Here is a 23,294-nt window from a genome sequence, read left to right on the forward strand (position 1 = left end):
CCCCACTCATGACTTACCCAGGTGGGACAGAAAGAACAGAAGCCACCTCAACGAGGCCAGCAGCCTCATCGCTGCTCGCCCGTGCCTCCCGGCCCACTGGGTGCCCAAACAGAAACCGAAATGAGTGGAAGCCGCGCCCTCAGCCTCCCAGTCAGTCCGGCAGGCGGGGCAATGCTGTGGCTGCTGAGGGAGTGGACTTCCTCTGGAAACTTCAGGACTTTATGAGCAGGGGGGGGTTCAGACTTCGTGGCCGTCTTCGGTATATCTTGGTGGGTTGCATCTGCCAGAGAGGAGCTGGGATGCAAGGTGACCCTGTCGTGGTGGAGGGTGTTTCTGGTTCAAAGGGTGCACCTCCAGCCAGAGCCAGCGGCAGGAATTGTGTTGCTCTTACAACGGGGAAGTTTCAGTTCTGCTAATCGAAAAGCTGAATTTAATCAGTTTAATGTGGTCTGGGAGCCCCACAGGTTAAGGGGAGAAAACATTTCAGCAGGTAACGTGCAGCTCACTGTCTCAGAAAACTATGGTCATCAAACCCACTATTTGGCACCAATGCTCCCCAAATTGCCCACTGTTTTCTTTGGGGGACACCTAGCACTGTTCCCATTTGAAGGTGGGCTTGTGGCTAAGCCTGGCCATGCTCACTCGCATCAGCTGAGTCTGGGTTGGCCTCTGTGGGAGTGACCCTTCTTGCCTGAGCAAAGGAAAAAAAAGTCAAACCAACCAACTCTGACTTCTAGGGGTTTCCTTAGACACCAGCTGCTCACTAAACCAAACTTTCCATTCCCTTTCATGAGTGACTGGCCTCTTGACATGGCAGTGTTTTTGAGGAAGAAAGGGAATATACCACAACAGTTTGGGAAACAAACACTCAACAACTATTGAAAAATTGCTGCTCTGATGAACACGCCAGTGGCAGCCATGAGCCAGCTTTGCTTCCATGGCACTGAGTTCCTGTGAGTGGATACTCCATCCTCCTTTGCCTGCATCCCACTCGCAGTGTGTTACCATGGCTGAGAAGAAGCCAGCTGCCAGCAGGTCCAGCTGAAGACCTTAAAGCCTCAAAGCACGCTCAGTTCCTAGGAGTTCAACTGCCTGTCCCAAGGGAACGGCACTAGTGCTGGATTGGAAGGCTCTCACCACAAGTTGAGCCTTTCCTGGTGTGCTCAGCCCATGCGCTCACTGCCAAGCAGCTGTGTTGGGCTATTCACCACCACTTGGAGTGACCCTCAGCTCTGCTCTTCATGTAACAGTGCCTATAGCAGTTCACGAAAATAAATAAATAAATAATTGGCAACTGTAGATATCTCTCACCAAACAACCTTCCAAAATCAACACTGAAGATGTTCTATTGCTGAGTGGTTTTTCCTTCCTTCTAGATGTTACTGTAAGCTCCCTTACCTCGTCACTGCAGACTGCAGCATGAGCTAGAATGACACTGCACCGTGGGCTGAGCATGTCGTCTCATCCAGTTCTTACAAAATCAAAATAATACTGATCTATTCTCTATAGCTGTGTTGGAGTAACATGGCACATAACTGTCTTCCAAATGGAGTCATGCCCATCCCATAAATTCCTTTTGCTCAGTGACAGAAACCCACAACAAGACTTTCTGTTCCTCTGCTCCCTTTTCCCCTCCATTCTCAATCTCTGTCAAGTGTCGAAGGAATGTCTGTGCCCTGCGAAGGCTCCAAGTCGCAGTGTTTACACCAGAAATGTAACACGGCCACCTTCCTGCCATATCCTGGTGACAGGAGCAGATGTCTCGGCTGCTGCCTAGTTCTCTTGTCAGGTAAAATGTCCTCCCAAAATGCCAGAGACTTGTTGCTGGGAGGATGCCATCTCCCACCTTGCACACCACAACTTCCCTGTAGGATATAAAATCTTTGGGATTACCAGGGTGAAATCTGAAGCAGCCACTGACACTTTCACTCAGATAATTTTAGGGTGGAAAGGAACCACAAGAGGTCACCCACACACACTCAAAGCAGGGCTAAGTTCTTCCTACCTAGCTCCTCCACATTATAGAGAATGATTAAGGCTTCAAGGGGAGAGAGGAACTTGAGCCTAGACCCTTCTGGTTTTGGGAAACTACAGGGATATGTTGCCAGGATGCATTCTCCCTTCTTGTGCATACTTGTACAGACATACTAGGTAGAAGATCCATCAAGTACTCATGAAAGACTCAAGAAAATTACTGGTTTTCCTCCTTTGTCAGGACATGCTTTCCCTTCCTCAGTTGCCAAGTCAATCTTAAATATTTTCGTTCTACCATGTCACGATTAGGACATTCTCCTGAAAATCAGGAGTTTGAATCACTTTTTGTTGAGGTGAAAACTAAACCTGGTTCCTCTGTCAATCCTGGGAACAATACTTAGGAGCCTAGGTGCTTAACATAAAGCCATGGTTTCTACTCCACAGGCAAAGGACAGAAAAGACAGGGACTGTGATATCACAAGTATTCCAGCAGTAGGGTGGATCCAGGTCTTAATGGTCAGTGAGCTAAGCTCTGCATGTATTTCATGCCCTCCCTCGAATGCAGAGATCACAGAGAGTGGTTGTAAATAGTCAACATTTGCTTAAGTCACACTTGGTTTTCCCCAGGGTCCTGCACCACTACCCCAACTGCATTGTTTCCAGTATCAATGAACAGTTTTCCTAAGTGAATTTTCCTGTGGCCAGAATTCCACTTGACTACAGGACATTTGCAGTGTGTATGTACCTCTGTCAGCTGTTGCTTTGTGCGTGGGGAGATGACATTTTCAGCTGAGTTGGGCACTTTCAGCATTTCCTCAAATGTGTAGACAGTGTGATTTTTTTTTTTATAAAAAGAATTTGTGCATAAAATCCAGTTTGTTTGCTTTTATTTTCCCTGACTCATTCTCAAGTGGATCACACTGCGCTCCATGGTGACGTGCTGTAAGAAACTGGTAAAAGAAATCTAATGTGGTTTGAGAATCTTTGCAACAGTGTTCCCCCTTGCCATTATAATCACTTCCTTTTGGAAGTAAAGTAAGTGGCACTAATATTAAGTTTCTGAACTATTATAACTGTAGCTACTGAGTAATTAAGTTCACAAACAATAACAAAAAGAAGAGAACCCTTCATACCAAAATAATTTTACTGGTAAAAGTGTTTTAAGCATAGAGAAACTGAGTGGCTTTCACTGTTTGCATGAGGGACCACCACAGTGTGCTGATGTGACAAAAATTTCCTGGAGTTACTAAATCTGAGATTACAGGAAAAAAACACCAAATCTGCTCAGGAAACAGAAATGTCCAACTTCATGAAGACTTTTTTTTAACATACCACGATGTTGCTTAACAACTCTGCAAATACACATAGCAGTGCAAAACTAAGTCAGATCTGCACATCTTGGCTGCAGGTTTGTTTTACTCTAAGGCTGTAATACCAATGCCTGCCTTATATTACATGGCATTTCAACACTTCCATAGAACTTGACACAGAGTAACAGTTGCAGCCTGCTCCAAGAGTAGAGCTTATTACCATAATTTTAAATAAAAATTGGAAAGAAGTGTTTGCTGGTTTTCTTTAGGTGTTCCAACTTGGTTTAGCCCAAGAAATTTGTCGTTTTCACAATTATGCTGTTGCTCTGGAAGCTTGTATGGAAGTGTCAATGCCTATTGGTATGGTTTCACAAGTTTATTTCCTTCTTTTTTGATTGAGAGATTATCCAGATCAGTGAAATTTGTGATCGTAATGAAAAAGGAGGGGGCCCATTGCAGTCTACACACTTTTGTCCTACAACCTGTGAATCAACGCAAGTCTACTGCTGGAGTTGGGAAAATGAAGAGTGGGCTGGAATCCAGGAGGTGGCTATTTGTATTGCAACTTTCAATCTTGGAAAACTGATTGAGTTGACAGACTCAACCATGTCTTTGAAGAGACACTAAGAATCTACTTCTCTGACAGGAAGACAGCTTGATCATGGAGCCAAGTATTTCAGGATCAGAATGTACCAGTATACGTGTCTATAGGAGGATGCAGATGGGGCAGGGCTTCAGTAGCCCTCCAGGCCAGGCAGCTGGTGCTGCTTAACTTTCCTGATAAAACTGGTTAAATTTCTCTCAGGATTGACTTGGAAATAAAAAAAATGAATAAAAAATAAAAGCTCTTCTGCTTAAAACAGCCCCAAAACCTTTGCCTAGAGCAAACAGAGGTAAGGAAATGACTGCTATTGCCCATAACTATGAAGGAAAATAATGTCTGATGCTTTTGAAAAGGTATTTAGTCATCTTTGTGATCAGACTAAAGAAATTTCTCCATTTTTTTGTTCAAATAAAGCAGCTGTAGAATGGCACCTGGACAGGGAATGCTCCTTCTGTCCTTACACTTCTTACCATTTAACACAGTGAAGGGCAAAGCCACCTTGTTCTTCTGCAAGAAGGACCAACACACATCAATGAGACTTAGGAAATGGGCACACCTTTACCCAAAAGTCTAATGCAGCCAGCGAGATGGTACCGCCATCTCATGAATGTTGTGTGACAGACACCTAGGTATATGTTTGGTTGTGCACTTATGCTTCTCCATCTGTTTACACCAAAGCAATAAAGATTTTAAAGATTTATTTAAAGATCAGTTTGAACTGTTTGCATGCTTATGATACTGGTGCACTACTAAGTTCATCCTTTTATTTCCTGTAGTATCTGAAATCCAGTCTCCAAAGGAAGAGTATCCCTGCCCTAAGAAATGCACAGCCTGAGCATATCACAGCAACATGGCCACTGTATGGCCACTATGTTTTAGCATGTCTCTCCCCTCCATTTGAGAAGCAATCTGTTGCTTTGCCTTCTTTGGCATGGAAACTGACCAAAAGTAGAAATAGAGGAAAGAGACAGCAACGCGATAGGAAAATACACAGATGCAAGGTTCGTATGAATCTTCCTGGCATGGACTCACTGTGAAGCCCTGTGACAAATCAGTGTCCTCAGTCAGAATTTGGCAGACAGGTATAGGTGGCAAGGATAAAGCACTCTAACTCTGTCGCTTGCTGGGACTGGTTCCACTAGCTGATTTCTGAAGTGAGAAGTTTGCCTTGAGGAAAGGGAGGTAGGGAGAAAGAAAAGGGGTGTCAGCATCTTTTTTAACCAAAAAGTCAGTGAAGCCCTCTGCTGACACAGATTTCAGCTAATGGTCAAACAAGAGCAGAGGTGATTGCCCCTACCCTTTTTTCCCCAAAAGGGCATAGGCTGGTTTATCATTAACAGAGCCAAGCTAATCAAGCAACCCACCACGGCTGTTCTTCCCTGGACAATCCTTGTACTTATAGTGGACTAACAGGAAAATGGTTGAGGATCCAAAGAGGAAGTCACTCAATGTTCTTGCTGTCCTTTTGCTGTTCAGCTCAGCACAAGCAGGTAAGAAAGACAAGAGTGCCTGGCAAAATATTGAAGGTTTTAAATAGGTGGGATCTGAATTCAGTTCTCCCCAAACAAGCTATGTGTCAAGAGGTTCTTGCTATAATCTAGTTAGATGCCAGGAGAAAGCATAGTGCAAGAAGGGTCATTTCTTCTCCCATGCTTTGATTCAATCAGTCTCAATGACTTAATTCCACTAACCCAATTTAAAAGAATGATCCGGGTGTCCCCTAGAGGAAAGGAAGCGGAAAAAGGACCACTTGACCTTTGGCACTTCTCCTGCTTTGAAATCTTAGCAAGTGTAATCTGCAGTAGCTGAGAGAAAATAAACAGACACTATACTTTCATTTTTTCCTTTAATTGTACTGTCAATGAAAACTGCTTCTGTGACTATCACTACAGTCCCACATCACCTGCAGCTTCACAGCAGTGAAGCAGTGCACCTCTTGCCTTACCTTTACTCAACGATCCCCCTCATCTTTCGCCATTTCTGACATGCACTGTGCTTGCACTGAACCTTCTCTTGCTAGTTAAGTTGACTCATGAGCTGCGTTTTTTACAAACTGATCTCAGAGAGCATCTATCTCTTTTGCTTTCACCACACAGGAAGACCAAAATAAACAACAGTAAGGGATAGTCACCTCAATGAAGCAGAAATCTGAATGCTGAATCACACTTATTTGTGCTGACCCTTAGGCCATCTTCTACCTAGCTTGTTGTCACAGATGGAGTGATATATACAGTTATGATTCAGCAGCAATTTAAGACTTATTGATAATGTGAAGTGATTTTGGCAATGCTTAATCAATAACCAATTTATATGTTTAAGTTGATATTCAGAAAAATAGATAATAAAACAATAACATAGTTACAGATTACAAAATTATAGGATTCAAGCTCACTTACATTAAGTTATCCTAAATGTGTGTGTGTGTACACAAAGCATGCAAATGAAGATATTTGGTACCAAAAGTACAGATTTCCACTCTTATATGTATCTATAAGCAATACATGTAAGTAGAGCAATGGGTAAAGAAGCTAGTTTATAGATTAAATTCCCCTCTTCTCAAATTTTTGAACAAATACTCACAATGCATCAGCATTCCTCAATGGGTGATCATGGAGAATCGAGTAGGGGCTGGCTTCTCCCTGGCCTTTCATCATCTCTGAGAGCAGGCAACCTCAAGGACTTGATGCCTGAGGGGTGTCCCGCCTAAGGGGAAGATACTGTCCACAGCCCAATACAATTCAGGATATCTCAAAGGATCTCTCTTTCGGGTCACATATGTATAGGACTGTGAGATAACTGACTTTTGTCAGAACTATTGTGGCCACAATTCTTGTCAGGTGATCTCGGCAGCTTTCGGAGCGGCCTTGTAACCAGGGCAGGGAGGATCTCAGTTAAGTTTCCCAGGGAACAAGAGTTCCAGGTGCAATTAGACTTCACAGAATCACAGAATGTTAGGAGTCGGAAGGGACCTCGAAAGATCATCCAGTCCAACCCCCCTGCCAGAGCAGGATCACCTAGACTAGGTGACGCAGGAACGCGTTCAGGTGGGTTTTGATTGTCTCCAGAGAAGGAGACTCCACAACCTCTCTGGGCAGCCTGGTCCAGTGCTCTGTAACCCTTACAGTAAAAAAGTTTTTCCTCATGTTCAGACTGAACTTCCTATGCTCCAGCTTGCTCCCATTGCCCCTTGTCCTGTCATTTGATGTCAGAGATAAGAGCCTGGCTCCTTCCTCCTGACACTCGCCCTTTACAAATTTATAAACATTAATGAGGTCACCCCTCAGTCTCCTCTTCTCCAAGCTAAAGAGACCCAGCTCTCTCAGCCACTCCTTATAAGGGAGATGCTCCACTCCCTCAATCATCATATTTGAACAGAAATATCCCCACTCAGTGGTGACTACCTGTTAGCAACCTTTTTTTTTAAAGATCTAATGGCCAGTTCGTAAAAGTATTAGTAGCTGGCATGTGTTGTCGTTTTTGGAAAAAAAAACCAAACAACAGAATGTCCTTCACATCTCAGTAAAACAACTCTCAGAAGTCAAAGCTATCACGATATCCTCAGCTATCTTTCCCAGCCAGTGCTAGAATTCCATGAAAGAACAGAAACAACTTTATCAGAGACATAAAGTTTCCAGAATAGGCTGATTTTAATTTATGTTCTATCCTTTTAATCTTTATCAATAGAAGCGAGATTGTTACCTTCATTTTCCTAATGAATTAGAATGAGGTTTGGCTTTTTTCCATTGCACAGACACAGACAGGCCAAGAGAGTTAGGGCTGTTCAGCCTGGAAAAGAGAAGGTGCAGGGAGACCTTATAGTGACCTTCCAGTACCTGAAGGGGACCTTCAGGAAAGCTGGAGAGGGACTTACAAATGGGTGTAGCGATAGAACGAGGGGCGATGGTTTTAAACTACAGCAGGGTAGATTTAGATTAGACATTAGGAAAAAGTTGTTCAATATGAGGGTGATAGATCACTGGAACAGGTTGCCCAGTGATGTGGTGGAGGCCCCATCCATGGAGACATTCAAGATCAGGCTTGATGGGGCTCTGAGCACCCTGATCTAGTTAAAGATGTCCCTGCTCACTGCAGGAGAGTTGGCCTAGATGACCTTTAATGGTCCCTTCCGACCCAACACATTCTGTGATTCTATGATTCAGAATATGCTGTTCACTCCTTCTTGTTGCAGGAAATAAAGACATTCTCTCAGGGCATCACTGCACTGACTTCCAGACAGCAAATTTCCTACGAGGCAGTAAACTTAAGGTCCGGTTTCTGCTGTTCACCTCCTCAAGCCCCAGCTGTGGGGAGCTGATTTTAGTTGATGATGACATCAAGAACTCCAGCTTCAACAGCAGCCTGGAAACCAAGATAATAATCCATGGCTTCAGGTGAGAGAAATAAGAGCATTGTGATTAAATTTTTACTAGTGAATTAAACACTGTCAGAGCATTCCCGAGCACTGGGTGTGACTCACTTGTGTGACCTTCTCAGTCTCCCCAGCAGCATGGCTGTGTGCAAATCACCTGCTAAGGACAGTGTAGTGCTCAGCCCCAGACCGGACCTGGGAATTGTCTAGGAGACTGTTGGTTGGCCAACGCCAGAGGCATGGAAAATGCTGCTGACAACCCCCATTACAGCACAACTTGAAATCCTTTAGTTTGTGACCAGCTGCCTATTTTGTAGGTGTTTCGTAATTTTTGGAGCCTAAAAAAAGTTAGGAAATTTTCTTTCTTCCTTTTTCTTTCTTTCTTTCTTTCTTTCTTTCTTTCTTTCTTTCTTTCTTTCTTTCTTTCTTTCTTTCTTTCTTTCTTTCTTTCTTTCTTTCTTTCTTTCTTTCTTTCTTTCTTTCTTTCTTTCTTTCTTTCTTTCTTTCTTTCTTTCTTTCTTTCTTTCTTTCTTTCTTTCTTTCTTTCTTTCTTTCTTTCTTTCTTTCTTTCTTTCTTTCTTTCTTTTCTTTCTTTCTTTCTTTCTTTTCTTTCTTTCTTTCTTTCTTTCTTTCTTTTCTTTCTCTTGCCCATTCTCTTGCTCTCTTCTCCTTTACCTCTTTCATTTTCTTTCAACCTTTTATTTTAAGAAGTCTTTTCTTCTTAAATTGTCTTCTTGGACCTCATGTCCTGATTTATCAACAGCCTGGATTAGTCAGCCATTTAGGAGTACTGTCAGACACATTATACCTTTATTCTTGAAACTGTAGAGATTAGAGCCAGATTTTTAAGCTGTCACCATTCTGCAAGCTTATTTTACTGTGCCATTTTTCAGCCAGGTGTGACCAGATAACATTATTTGTTTTGATGTGCAAAAGCCTGAATGGAAAGTGCATAGAAGACCAGGGGGAAACCACAGATGTTGCAGGGTCTTTTCAGAAAACCAACTGTTGCCCTCATGTGAAAGAGCACACCCTCCCACTAGGTGATTTTAGGGGAAGTGGGTAGGACACAACCTCCTCGGTTTTCCTTGAATTCTTGGGTATATAATTGCTTTTTAAAATGTGTACAGATTAGGAAATGAAGAAGTGAAAGACTAGGTGATTTGACCATGGACTTCCTGCTAATTGACAGCAGAGCAGGATCCAGGTGTTCCTGATCAGCTCACTCACTCTACATGGGCTCTGTGGTGACTAACTGAAGCACCACAGCAAGACTGAGGTCTCAGCTTGAGCCCTGCAAATGTTACTTCATTCATTAAAATATCTGGTTCCCTTCTGAATCAGCCCATTCTGGAAAGTGTTTTTGTACCACCACAAAGATGTACGAGATGTGGGTGTCTGGCACCAGAAGAAACTTTCAGCAACTGTCTGGCAGCCTCCTCTGAGACATGTGAAGTTCCAGCACCAGTGAGCAACATATTGCCAGATGCCCTACTTTGGAAAACACCTGACATATTTGTTTCTGATGACTCCACAGGGCTTTGGGTACCAAACCTTCCTGGACTGAAGGGCTTGTCCATGCCATACTGCACACAAGCCAGGTGAACGTGATTGCAGTAGACTGGGTTTATGGGTCTACAGGAACCTATCCCTCCGCAGTGGAAAATGTCACACGGCTGGCCCTCTCCGTCTCACAGTTCATCAGCAAGCTCCTGGTAAGCTACTGTGCATTTTCAGTGTGGGTGAGCATGGCCAGAGAACATCATTCATGCAAACCAACCAGAGAACTGCTCCCAAACTGCTGTCTTCAGGAACTGGACAAGCGGTCTTTTTATTCCAGAGTGAGCATTGTGTAACACTAAAGCAATTTCTTTTTTCCCCTCTCTCTCAGCCCAGGCTTGAGCATGCCACTGTTTTTATTCTTTCACTTGAGTTTTGACATTTTCTGAAAAAAACATCCCAGTTGTCAGCTGCTGCTCCAGCCCAGGATGAACCTGAATGATGTCTTGGGTTTTCTTAGGTCCATGCCTCACTGGACAGTTGTCTTCTTCTTCCTGGAAATTTTGTCCAGGGAGCTGGAGGGGTTGGGATTCGAGGCTATTTTAGATTTGCTTTGGGCTTCAGATACATTTCCCAGTAGCTGTAAAGCCCTAGATGTATCTGATTTCATTGGTGCCCAGCACAACTGAACAAAAATTATGCAATGAGGGTGACACATCTTTGTGTTTTCCAGCTACACATAACCTCTTGGTGTAACATTTGCACTACAGACCCAGGTTGCACAGCATAGGAGTTCCTGGGTATGCCACATGTTGTGCACAGTCACACATATCCATCCAGAAATATGGCAACACTTGGAGCCACTGTGTCATTAGGAAGATGGGGGAAGGTGAGTTTGGGTGGGTGTAGAGGACTGTCACCCCTCATTACTGAGTAGGTCACACAGTAAATGAATGAGTGAGCTGGACAGTGTCCCTACCACTCATTCCGTGTCTGTGCTGAGCTCTAGTCCAGCTGCTTAAGGACTTTTTCTGTCCAGCCTCTCCTGGAGCACTATACCACAGACGACTATATTGGGCTTCTAATGAGCCTCAGTAATGCTTCAGGGCAAACCTCATATATTTCTGGATTTTTTCATCTTGCTCCCACGCTCTCCTGCACCATATGCCATCCAATTGTATGGCACTGCATCATGCAGACCAGCCAGCAGACACCTGTATTCCTTTGGATGGGGTCAACTCACATCACATACAAGTGGCTGCGCTTTACCTGGCAGTCCAGCCCATGGATAAATCCTTAGTCTCTGAAAAAAATAATCTTAAAAACTAATCAGGACATTGATACAATTGTAGTATAAAAATTTAAAAAAATATTCTCTGCATTACTGAGGAAAGGATTATTCACATGGTGAACATGGGTCACTCAGCTAAGAGGGGGAAATTCAGTCTTAAGCTGTGGAAAGAGAAGCTACAGGCTATGTAATTGTGAACAGGAGCATCTGACTGACATGGTTAGGCTTGGGTTTGCATTTGTGGACACGAGGAAAGACTCTGGAAAACAGAAAAGGCAATACCCATCATTCTGACATCTATTAGAAGAGTTGCAGAGCTGCTGCATGGTCTGGGACAGGGTATTTCACCGTTCTGCTGCACCAACATTAATTTGTATTGTTTCCAATCTGTAGGCCCTGGGAGTCTCAAGGACATCCATCCACATCATTGGAGTAAGCCTTGGGGCACATGTTGCGGGTCTGGTGGGACACTTCCATGACGGTCAGCTGGGACACATAACAGGTATCATAAAACTGTGTCTTGGGTCCTCACCTACTCTTCAAGGGAGAGAATGGAAAAGCAAGGAAGGGGAGTAATCTTTTGATTGCGTAAGGGCTTGTTAGATTCAAGTTTACAGGCTTTTTCCCAGTTTCAAAAGAGCCTGGCAATGTCTTTCCAGCCATTAGTCCCCTACACACCACCAAAAGAATGCATGTATTTGCAAAAAGGTCCTTCCACCTCTGCTCCACTCCTCAAACTCGCAACACTCACAAGCTTTGCTTCCACTTTATAGCATGTATACCTCTGTGGTTCTTAAAATAAAAGCCCACAGTGCATGTCATTGTAGGGGAACAGCAAGACTGAGCTGTTCTGCAGGAAAAAGTGAGCTGAGAGCCAAGGGTGACAGCAAGGTAGGCAGGGGCAGTGGCGTCACTGACAAGGGGCTCAGTCCTACTGTATCTGTGCAAGAAAAGCAGAGCAGACAAGAGCCTGAGCCAATTTTGGGTGGCCTGAGATGAGGCTTCTTGCTGCTCTCTCCCACAAGTCATCTGTTTTCACAGTAGACTGGTCCAAGATCACCTAGTTGTACCAAGTCAGAGCTGACCTTAAACACAGACAGCCAGATTCCTGGGTTTGAGGAAGAGGTTGCAGTGGGGGAATTACATAGAAAGATGGTTAGCAAATGATCATGGCATTTAGAGCTTTTTGGTTCACTCAGGGTTTTGCCAGGCTTTAGGTATGGAACCTTGAATAGACTCACAAGGTCTCTAGTCCACCTCCCCACTCAAAGCAGGGCTGCTGTCCAAGTCAGAACAGGTTGTCAAGGGTCTTGTCAAGTTCTGGGAACCCCCAGGGATGGAGATTAGTTTTGACAGGAGGTAAAATGCCACCAAGAAGGAACAGACAGAAAGGCACCAGTAGAGTGACCACAGCTTCCAGTCTGCCTCAGCCCATGCTGGTCTATCTCACAGAGGTATCCTCAAGGAGGATCCTCAGCAGGGCAGTGCAGAGAAAAGCCTTCATATGTCACAGCTACCCACACTGCATGAAATACAGGCTTTTATTACCAGGAACTGTGTTTCATGCTGGGCTTTTTTTTAAGCTGTGAATGAAATTGTATATTAGGAAAGGCTTGGAGTAACCACTTTCCTACACCAGGATTTTATGATCAGCAACATCTTCAGATGAGCAGAAGCAGACGCTTTCGCAGGAAACCATGGTAATTAACTTCATAGTGAGAAACTCTTCCCATTTATATTGTCTACATGTAATAAAAGTTCCGTAGGCTTATTTATTGCATTATTTTTTAGCTCTGCTAGAAGACAACCCTTTTTCTACGTTCCTGATTGCCCTATGATTTCATAGGCACACTGAGCATTGCAGGTTCCAGTTCAGATTTAGGAGCCTTAAGAGAGGTGGAATTAAACTGATATGGCTGATCTCATCTCCTGCCTCCTCACATGTAAGCATACACACACAGAGCAATGTGATCCCAGAGCCATAATTCGCTACAGCATTTTCAATCACCTAAAAAGAGCTGTGGAGCAAAACAAGAGTGAGTCCTGGAGACCAGACTACAGACTTTATTTCTGTGAAGTGAGTTTCTTTAACCCATGCCTGTTCCTGTGGATATCTCCTTGTGCAGGAAAGCAAATGTTACAGGAACTGGAATGAACAGTCCATATCCAAAATTGCTGCAGAGCAATTTGTTTCAGTTCTTGCAGAGGAAATGAAAAAGTCTGAGGGAATTCAGTTGCATATATTATAGCTTCAGTGAACAGTTTTTTTAGCTGCTGGGTATGCACATCTCAATGGAGTTCATGCAGCTTGTGCTTGGAGGAGGTAGGCATAGAGAAAGGAGGATGGAAACGTGCTTGCCTCAGAGCTGTGCTAGAATTGATTATTGCTCTTATTAGGTGTTTCTCCCTCCTCAGGAAGGACTTTAAGCTATACGAAGTTACACTTTTCAGTATCTCTTAAAGCCTGTTACTAAAACTTGGTCTGTAGAAGTGGGTGGGGAACCTCTCAGCTTTTTGTATGTGTCAAGATTAAAGAACATGGAAAAAAAATTAAAGCAGTGATTTTTTCTGACCACTTCTCCTATTATTAGCTTTTATTCATACAAAGAACAGGAAACCATTTTTTTTCCTTATTTTTCTTTTTCTCCTTCCCTGCCCCCCTCACAAATGCAGACATATCCATTTGTATATTGTTGATACTGCATTATCCATAGAGAATTACAGGACTGAGTCCAAAGTAGTGAAACTGGCCAGCTCTGAGTCTAAGTGGCATGTGGAGCAGAGCTGCTTTTTAAACCATTGTTGCCTGGGGAGTGAAAATAAATTTTGTCATATTACTTTTCTACAAAAAGTGAACAGGATAAACCTCAGCCAGAACAAAAAGAAATTATCTTTAACCCGTTCCTTAGTATTTCCAAGGATAATTTTCTATATTCCTTTGGCTCCCCAGAAGGAAGGGGAGCAAGTTTTAGGCAAAAATATAGATGTCTGCTTAAGGACTCTATTTTATTTGTGGGAAGAGGGCAAGTGTCTTTGTAGTGCCTGGGATGCTGGATTTATCACCTAACTGATAACCCTCAGTGACATTTCTCAGATTGTAGTGCTAATACAGATGACAGTAAAATTAAGAAGGGTGTTACAAGTTTGATTCTCTTTCACTGAAAATCCAAAAGACAGTTTGCACCCACTCTGTCAGAGGTATTTGAAGCTCAGTCATGGCTTTATAGCTTAGGTACAAAACTGCTAAAGTGAAATGGAACAGTGGAGGACAGGATAAGGAAGCTGTAGTGGAAGCTGGGTTTGAGAACAAACAGAAACCATTCTGGAGCATAATCAGTGGGATCTGGAAATAACTTATCACTTCTGCCTAACAGTACTTTAGATGTATTGGATCAAATAACTGGTCTAATCAAGAGAGGGTATAAAGAGCACTTCTTGTTGAGGCATTTAATTTTGTTACAGGCCTGGATCCTGCAGGCCCTCAGTACACCAGAGCCAGCCCTGAGGAACGCCTGGATCCTGGGGATGCCCTCTTTGTGGAAGCCATTCATACTGATACTGACAGTAAGGTGGCTCTCATCTTCTTTGGCCTGTGCTTTTATTCCTCCTGCTGTCATTATTGCCAAGGAGTGTGTAGGTCATTGACTCTTTTATGCCAGATTACCATGAGTTCAGGTTTGCTGAGGATGTTTCTTGATTAGACAGGCTTTAATGATGAATTAATTGGCAGGTATCCACACCCTAGAGCACTTCACAGCAACAGACAGGTATAGATTAGACAGAGAGCAATCTTCCAGCAAACATTTATTCCTTAACCCTGCCACAGCAGAGTGAATTTATGCAGAACCAGCTCAGTGTGGCTTTTACCGTCTGGAAGGAATTTACATGTCTAGTCTCACTTTACTTTTTTCCACGTGACAGAAGAAAAATGCCACTGCACGTGTCGGTGGAACGTAACAGGGTCAAAATAACAGTTGGTGCAACTTTTCTAAAGCACTTAGGGTCTGCATAGGTAGAACATGTGCTAAAGAATAATGTTGTGCTTTTAAGTCACATGATGAAAATGTCTACTAACATAACTCTCAATCATGCCTTATTGTCTCCCATTAAGGTTGTGGCCAGTTTTGTTCTCCTTTATATAGAATCAAGAACCTGAGTCACAGAGGTAGTGATTAACCACAGTCACTTTGATGGCACTCTCTGCTCCACGCAGCTAACCTGCACAACGCAGGCATATAGGAAGGAGCAGGAAATCTGTCCTGTCTCCAGCACTGGAGCTGGGTCGAGCACTACAATTATTGAGGCCTGTCAAGCAGCATGTAGGGTAAAGGTAAAGCCTATGGGAGAGCCAAGTGTAAGAATGAAGTGGCATTTCACATCCTTTCAGATTTTGGGATCCGGATTCCTGTAGGCCACATCGATTATTTCGTCAATGGAGGCAAAGATCAGCCAGGATGCCCCCGGTTTATCTCTGCAGGTGAGAACACTCAGTGGTGAAGCAAAGGTCTTTCACAGCCAATTAGCAGTCTGTAAAATGCTGTTTAGTAACTAGCTCCTGCTACAGAGATACATATATATATATATATATTTGTAAAGACACATGACAGCAGTGATTTATGGCCCATGTTTCCACTCAGCAGTTCCACAAGCAGCTGAAATTAAAATCACATACAGGTCACATGTCTTGGCAGCACCACTGTCAAGAGATGTGATTTTGGTGACACTTCCGTATCAGCCAAAACCCTACTATCAGTAAAGTTTGTATCAACAAAGAAAACATTTTTGTTAGAAAGGCTCTTAGGTACTACTAGCAAAAGCTTCTTTTTGTTTTCGTGCTGCAAGCTTTGTCTATACTTACAGAGACATCTTCTATGATTACTGCCTTTTCCTTCTAGAGAATAGAGCTTTAAAATGGGACTTTTTATCCACAGAAAAGTGTCGATAAATATTCAAATATGTTCTGCATGAGCCAGCTGCATTGAGTGTCAGATTATAGGGGACTCCTATGGCACCTCACTTCTCACAGCTGGGGTTGCAGTGCAGGTTGGAGTCAAAACTATTGTACCCCCTTGCAAAGAGCTTGGGGCCTCATCAATGCTACATGGATAGAGACACAGCAGCCCTGTGGTCTTCCTCTTCTGGGGGACTCTGTTATTCTGAGAGATACATCTCTTACTTCCTGGGTAACTTCTCTTGCAGTGGGATCTGGGCTTGCAGTCACAGAGATGCTCTGCAAAATGTTATTAATGGGAAGGGGATGGCAGCACAATCCATAAGAGTGTTTCTCAGTTCCTTGGGAACATGCGGAAAGACTGAAGCCAACGGAAAGACTCATGGCTGCTTTTCTTTGGGTGTTTTGTTTTTTTTCTTACAGGCTACAAGTATCTGATCTGTGATCACATGAGGGCAGTACATCTCTATGTCAGTGCCTTGAAATATTCTTGTCCACTTGTGGCGTTCCCTTGTGCAAGTCATCAGGATTTTTTACACGGACATTGCCTGGACTGTGTTGATCCCTTCCTGTTCTCCTGTCCCAGAATAGGTACAGTACCAGCATGAGACCTTCCTAGAGCAGATGACAATACATTCCTGATGGCTGTCAGTGCAGAGCACAGTACACGGTTCAGATTTCTCTGAGCAGGAATTCCTTTGGATCTGAGTGAGAAGCAGTTGCTTTTTCAGGCTTTTATAGAGACGCTCTAAAAGCTCATATATTGCCCAAGGTAGAGTATCAACATCTTGAATATTTCTGATCTTTAAACATTTAGTTGAAATAAGTTGAAAGAAAGTCTCCAGAATCACCGGCCTAATAAGTGAGCAATTAGCTCAAAAAGTGTCTTGTTCAGAGAAGCAGCTGGAAATTTTAGCCCAAGCCTGAAGTTCCATTCTTCTACAAACCACTCACTGTTGCTCTGTCATCTCCTCATAAATTTCTGCCACCCCAAAGATGAACTACCTGGACTGAGAGAAGGTAATAGTTGCCTCTTTTAGGCTTCTATAACTGGGCTGTGGCACAGGAAATGTCCTCTGGTGCTATTTGTAGTCTGGTACCAGAGGAATATAAGGAGAGGTCTCTTTTGGTCTAGGTGCTCTCAGATCAGCCACCCCTTCCCTATGTCACCAAGCCACATTGTCAGCTAGTCAGTGGTGCAAGCCTCAAGTTATGATGGTCTCCTCATTTGATCCAGAAATCAAATTTCCCAACACCTTGTGTTTGGATTGTCATTTATATCTTCACTAAGTGTCTTGACTTGGTAGTCTTTAGTCCTGCTCATTTTGTACAGGTGCAACTGATAACACAGTTTGTTAGCAGAGGAATGAAACAAAGCCACCGAGAGGTACTTTGGTGATGAATACCTGGAGTAGCTGGAATAGATTTTCTGGGGGGATGTTAATCTGTCAAACAGACCACCACAAACCTGTGCTTGCTCTCATCTGCACTGCTATAAAGAAAAGGTCTGTCCTCTGAGACAGTGAAGTTGGGTGGGGTGAGTAATGGTGAATCGGAAGCAATCACATTTCTGTTCTGAGATATTCATGACTTTCCCTGCACTGGCTTTATTTCCTCCTGCAGGCCTGCTGGAGCAGGCAGGTGTCAACATGAGAAAGCTGCCCAAGGAAGTGAAAGTTTATTTAATGACCAGCCCCTCAGCCCCATTCTGTGGTAAGTAGCATGAGAAAAAATGAGTCAGAAGGGTGTTGACCAAATGAGGCAGATCCTCTGGGGAAGACAGGTAGTTACAAACAGCCATCCACATCAAAATCAGCTGCTGTGGCCCAGGTAGTCTGAGACACACAGCTGAAGAGCAATAACCCTGCACATCTCCCTTTCCAATGGGTTTATTAGTGTGGTCACAGCCTTGGATTAAGACAGCCACATGGCTTAAGAACTGAAGTAAAGGGTAGTGAAAATGCCTGTTGTTTATACTGGACTATGCAGACCTGCTCACTGTGCCTCTCATACCAGACTAGTTTCTTTCTTATGTCTATTTAATCTTCTTTCTGCTAGTGGGGCCAGGGAATGAGTGCTGGAGACCTTCTTTTGACAGGTGTAGGTCCAACGAGTAGTATTCTGCTCTCACTCCCACATACTTTGCCTCCTGCTCAGTCTATCACAGCCTGGTTGAGTTCCACTTGCAGAAGAAAAGAAATGTAGTCACCAACATTGAGATCACTTTCTGCAGCAACAGCACCAAGGACACCACGAAGATCGCCATGTGAGTGACACCGCATGCTTATGGCCTGTTTTTTCCCAGCTCCATATGTAAGGATGTTTATCCTGGTTGTGGAAAGGCACAACAATAGCATATCTCCCTGAGTGCAGTCACTGAGTGGTGAACCACAACCTTTCTTCTTGAGTACCTCCACATTTACCTTAATTGTTCTCAAGAATCAGGCATGAGCTACCATTACATGGTAACTCTGGCTAGGTCCACCTCTTCCCTGAATGCACAAAGCAGGAGTAATACTCCAGGATCCTCAAATTTGCATCCTTTTGAGTTGCTAGGCTTGATCTTTTTCTACACCATACTGTTGCCAAATGCCAATTGAAAACACAATCACTGTAGTGTTACTAGTTCTGCTCTGCCAGACAGAGATGGCTACAGCAAGACCTCATCCACCAGAGGTTCCAGACTGATGGACTTGGTGGCTTAGACATTTCTCTTGATACCCGATAGGACAGCTGTTGCAAAGACAAGACAAGTGCATCTCTGCACAGTCAGAAATGTATTCAGTAGCTTGTTGCCTCTGCACTGATGCAGCAAAGCGCCCAGATCTCGTTGTAAGGAAAAGCCCAGCGAGCAGGGAACCATGACCACATGTGTAGACAGACAGATCTCTCTTGAAAGCAGTGCCTTCCTCCAAACTCCGTCTGCATTAAAAAACCAGACTTGGACTCCTGCTCCACAGCCCTTGCCTCAGGGGGATCTCCCCACCACAGAGAAGTTCCCCAGAAATCCTCCTCTCTTCTTCCTACACCTTCCTGCCCACTACTGTGGGCTTTGAACTGCAATGTAGACGTGCAGGTAGCATATGCTGCTGACTGCCTCAGGATGCAGGAAAACAGTCTGCTAAAGAGCCCCAGCCAGCTTTCCTAGGATCAGAGGGGTTCCAGCACTAGCTCCTACGTAGTCCTTACAGCTAAGCCAAAACATTGTGACCTGAAGCTAATTGTGTCACTGTTTCAGTGTTGGGCACCAGGAGGTAGGGGTAAGAACCAGGGAAGGGGAAGCCACATTCCAGGGTGCTTTCCAGTGTGGCATAGCTGCTTGGTCACAGATTACCAGCCAGGCATTGCAATTTGGAGTTTATACTCCAGCCTGGTGAAGCTCAGTCTGTTCAAGGGGCTCAGAAGCCAAATCTGCCTTTTCCAAAGATGCAGGAGGGAAGAAACAGTAATACCCAGGTCAAGTCAGGATCCTTGATCTGCTCAGGAAGGTGTGCAGCACTTCCTTTTGCCGTTGTCAGACACAGGGTTTGATAGGTGTCCAGCAAGAGGCATGAGAGCACTGCAAGGAAACGTTGCCTGAGGGAGGGAGACAGGCAATCCTGAGGCTTTACTGTACCCACAGGTTTTCATGAGACAGTGGAGTTGTAGCAGGCTAACCTATCCAGAGATACCCTTACCCTGGGAAAACAGCAGCTGTGTTTCATTTAAGTTCCTTCCTAAGAAGCACAAAGCTAAACCAAAAGATTTGCTTGCAGCAATAAACCTACAGATTTGAGAGTGTACAAGGAAATATCTCTTTTAATTCACACTGTAATAAAGAGTAAAGAAACTTCCGCGCTATAGGCAAAGCTCAGCCCTCCAGTGCAGTCAAGCTCAGAGTGTCAAACAGGCATCTAAGCATAGATTCTCGCATCGCAGTTCAGACACTGATTGATCACTGACTTATTTCAGGTTATGTGACGTGTTCGTCATCCTCCATTTTCCCAGAAGTGCATAGGGACCTGGGAGTATTTAGCCAGTCTCACACCTTCAGCAAGTGATTCACATGGTTGTGTGTTGCCTCATACTGCCCTTCTTTCCCAAACATAATTCCTATCTCACTCCTCAGGATGCTGTTACCCTACACATTGCTCAGAGTGCCTCAAGAGACATGTCCCCAAGTCCCACAGCTGCCACTCAGCTGACAGAGGAAAGAACTTGTTACACAGCACACTTCCCAGCTGCACTGCCATTGCTTACACATCACACGACATCATCCCCCATACCCAAAAACCATACTTCTGAAGCCAGCCAAAAGTCCTACATCCAACCCAAAGGTTGTATGAGGTTGAACTGAATGTCAGTCCCAGGAGTGACTTTCTTTAACCTGCTTAACCTTACTGTGTTCCTCTGTCCTAGGAACTGGATCTTGCTCATGGACAATATACAGTAGAGAGATGGCCTCTCTCTGTTTATTTTCCATTTGCTATCCATTATACACCTTTATAAACACAATATTGTGATACTTCTTATTTTCAGCAGCTTTAAGCCAGACACAGTCAGACACATAAAACCTCCAGCATCTACCACTGCAGTCTAAGGGAGGGACTGGATGTACTGGTTTGGGTTGGGCACTCTGGCCTAGAAGGATGCTAAGTGCAGCTGTCAGCCCACTTTGGTTAGCAGAATTGTAGGCTCTTCCTGACCCTTCTGTCACCTCTCCCCTTTTCCTACCACCACATTTCCGATCAGGCGGTCACACAGGTGCTTCTGGGATTGTGCTGAGTCAGCTAAACACATATTCTTCATAAGCACAAGGAAATTGATGATCTCCAAGCTCCTACAGGTGCCGAGTAGATCAGACATAAGAAGGTTTTTTGGATGGACTCCACAGAAAGGAGGTAGCCCATCTACATAAAATGACTGGGCAGCACCACTTCACAGCACAGGAGCAACTGGACTCTCATCATTGGCTGTTTACCCAATCTCTGGCATTCCTCAGTTTTTGTTACCTGGGTAAGAGCATAAGGACAGACAAACATCTCACCTTCAACATGGTCAAAAGCAAGTACCTAGAGTATTTTTAAAAGGCAGTTTAAGCATGTAGCAGCACTTCCTTCAAATAGTTTCCCAATGTCTAACTAATTACATCTCAGGGACTTTAAGAGCCAAAGGTGAGATCTTTGTCTTTATTAGCTCTCAACACTTTTGTCTTCCATGAAATGGAAGACCCATGACTTGTACAGTCATGTAAACTTTCCAGCATCCACAACATCCTATAGCAAGGATTTTGACAGTTTAAAAGGAATGAGACTCTGCAGTGTGCAATCTTTTTGAGCCTGGCACCTCTTAGCTTTCTTTGATGACCCCTAGTTCATGTACTGGAAGAAATGGTGAACAGCTGATCCCTATCCATGCCACTCATGATTTCATAGATCTTATCTACCACTTACCACTCTGTAGGAATCTGGGCAGTGTTTCAATCTATATGCAATTACAAGAAGAGTTGTTGTAATTGTGTGATGGAAGGAAGGATATTTATATAGAAATATTCCTGACTACAGAGATAAAACATGGAGAGACAGCCAGTAAGACTCTCATGCAATGCCCTGTTTTGACAGATAAGTCTTCTCATTCCATTTTATTATGTGAGGGCTTCATGATAATACCCTAGGCTCCTCCAGTGTTTCAACACACCTGCGTATAACCTGCATCTGCAGGTTAATTGAATGTTCTGCCTCACATCTCTCACTCTGCCTTGCAGACCTAAGCAACAGGAGATGGGCAAACGGCTGCTGGCCCACAGAGTTCCCCTCTGCCAGATAAACAGCGTGACACTGAAGTATCTTCCCAAGAATCGATTTTGGAGGAAGGATGAATCATCTATTTTTGGCAGGTTCTGTGCAGCCTCACTGCCTCTTGACAGCAAGTAAGTCACAGGAATATCTTACAAGGATCCACTGAGCCTGTGGTTTGAAAAAATGAATTCTCTCTCCCATTTAGATAAACATGTGAAGAGGTCTCTCCCATCCTCTCTGTGTCCCTCTGTAAATCTTTTTCTACCTGTGAGAGAGAAAAAATAGCAAGGTAGATTTCTAGGAGTTTTCTATGGTTCTTCCCCCAGGATAAAAGTGTTGTGCCATGGGAGAAAAATAGCTGTGACTCACATCACCTTAAAGATGCTTAAGTCACAAACCATGGCAAAAACTTGTACTGGCTAGAATTCATTCTTTTTACCCTGGCTTGCTCTCTCCTATGCCTACAATGGGTCCTCATGTGAAACATGACAGGTGCACATTCTTCAGGATGAGACAACAGAAGACCAGTAATGAATTTCTGCTTCTTATACTGCACAGGTTTATAAAGCACTAAGGCTAAAGACAACCATTTTGGCATTTTCTGGGGCAGGCATTGTAGAGTATATGCCTTCAGCCATAATTACCTTACCCAGAGTAGAAGCAGCCAAGTCCTTTTCATCCCGAGAGAGCTAATGGTCTTCTCCATAGTACAGTTTTCTTCCCAGGAGTTTTGCTGATCCAGAGTTCTTGTGGGTAGGGAGAAACAGCTGTGTCTATTAAACACATTAAACTCTGTGCACATTGCTTCTAAGCTGACTCTTATGCTGGCTCCAGGCTGAAGCAAGCTAGTGGGCACTCCAAAGTGGGGAAACTCAGAAGCAGAAGGGAGAATGTGGTCACATTCAAATTCTGTTCTCATGGGCAGTAAGGAGACTCAAGTGCAAGGCAGTAAAAATATATCCGGTAGGACCAGATAAGGATAGATATTCCTGTGCAAATACCAGGCACTCCTTTGAGCATAAGGACTATCCCTTACTAGCATGCTTTGCAGAGAAAAGCACTCCAAAACTAAGTCACTTATGAATGGGACAGCATGGCACATTGCCTTAAAGGTGTGCTAACCTGCACCCCTGGAAGCACTGGACCTGGCTGTGAGGCAGGTGGAAATCTGTAGAGTTGCACAGGTTCACAACCACACTCTTATCATAAAACTGGGAGCACTCAGAGTAGCAAAAGTACTGCTAGGAGAGGGTGGTGGAAAGGACACTGCCCCATGCACACCCCTCCAGCCAATTGATTCCAGCCAGGGCACAGCTCCCTGTTAATCATTGCTGCTTCTTTGCAAAGCAGCCCCAGGTCCGTCAGCAGGTGTGTTAGGACAGCAACCTTTGCCTGCTAAAGCAGAGCCTGACTTCCCTGTGCTCTTCCCGCAGCAGGACAACGTCATGCCTGCCCTGGAACCTTACCCTCCCCAGCAACACAGACATCTCCTACGAGCTCCCCACTGCTTGTGCCTAG

At 44.1% G+C, this 23,294-nt stretch overlaps 1 protein-coding gene across 1 annotated transcript; it reads left to right on the forward strand.

Annotated features, from left to right (window-relative positions):
• Positions 1-5,305: 5,305 nt before the first annotated feature.
• Positions 5,306-23,294, forward strand: PLA1A (phospholipase A1 member A). Its single transcript, XM_010183782.1, has 11 exons — positions 5,306-5,378; positions 8,078-8,279; positions 9,795-9,972; positions 11,442-11,550; positions 14,511-14,612; positions 15,436-15,525; positions 16,423-16,590; positions 17,623-17,712; positions 18,157-18,265; positions 21,743-21,907; positions 23,210-23,294. The coding sequence occupies exons 1-11, from the start codon at positions 5,306-5,308 to the stop codon at positions 23,292-23,294; spliced, it is 1,371 nt and encodes a 456-aa protein (XP_010182084.1).

The sequence above is a fragment of the Mesitornis unicolor genome, unplaced genomic scaffold, assembly GCF_000695765.1.
Source record: "Mesitornis unicolor isolate BGI_N332 unplaced genomic scaffold, ASM69576v1 scaffold25154, whole genome shotgun sequence".
Classification (NCBI taxonomy): Eukaryota; Metazoa; Chordata; class Aves; order Mesitornithiformes; family Mesitornithidae; genus Mesitornis; species Mesitornis unicolor.

Bases quoted from the DNA above. Each gene is read 5' to 3' on its own strand.
- PLA1A (XM_010183782.1), top strand. From the start codon at position 5,306: ATGGTTGAGGATCCAAAGAGGAAGTCACTCAATGTTCTTGCTGTCCTT. The intron at 8,280-9,794 runs GTGAGAGAAATA...ATGACTCCACAG, and splicing joins ATAATAATCCATGGCTTCAG to GGCTTTGGGTACCAAACCTT. The intron at 17,713-18,156 runs GTAAGTAGCATG...CCTCCTGCTCAG, and splicing joins CCCCTCAGCCCCATTCTGTG to TCTATCACAGCCTGGTTGAG.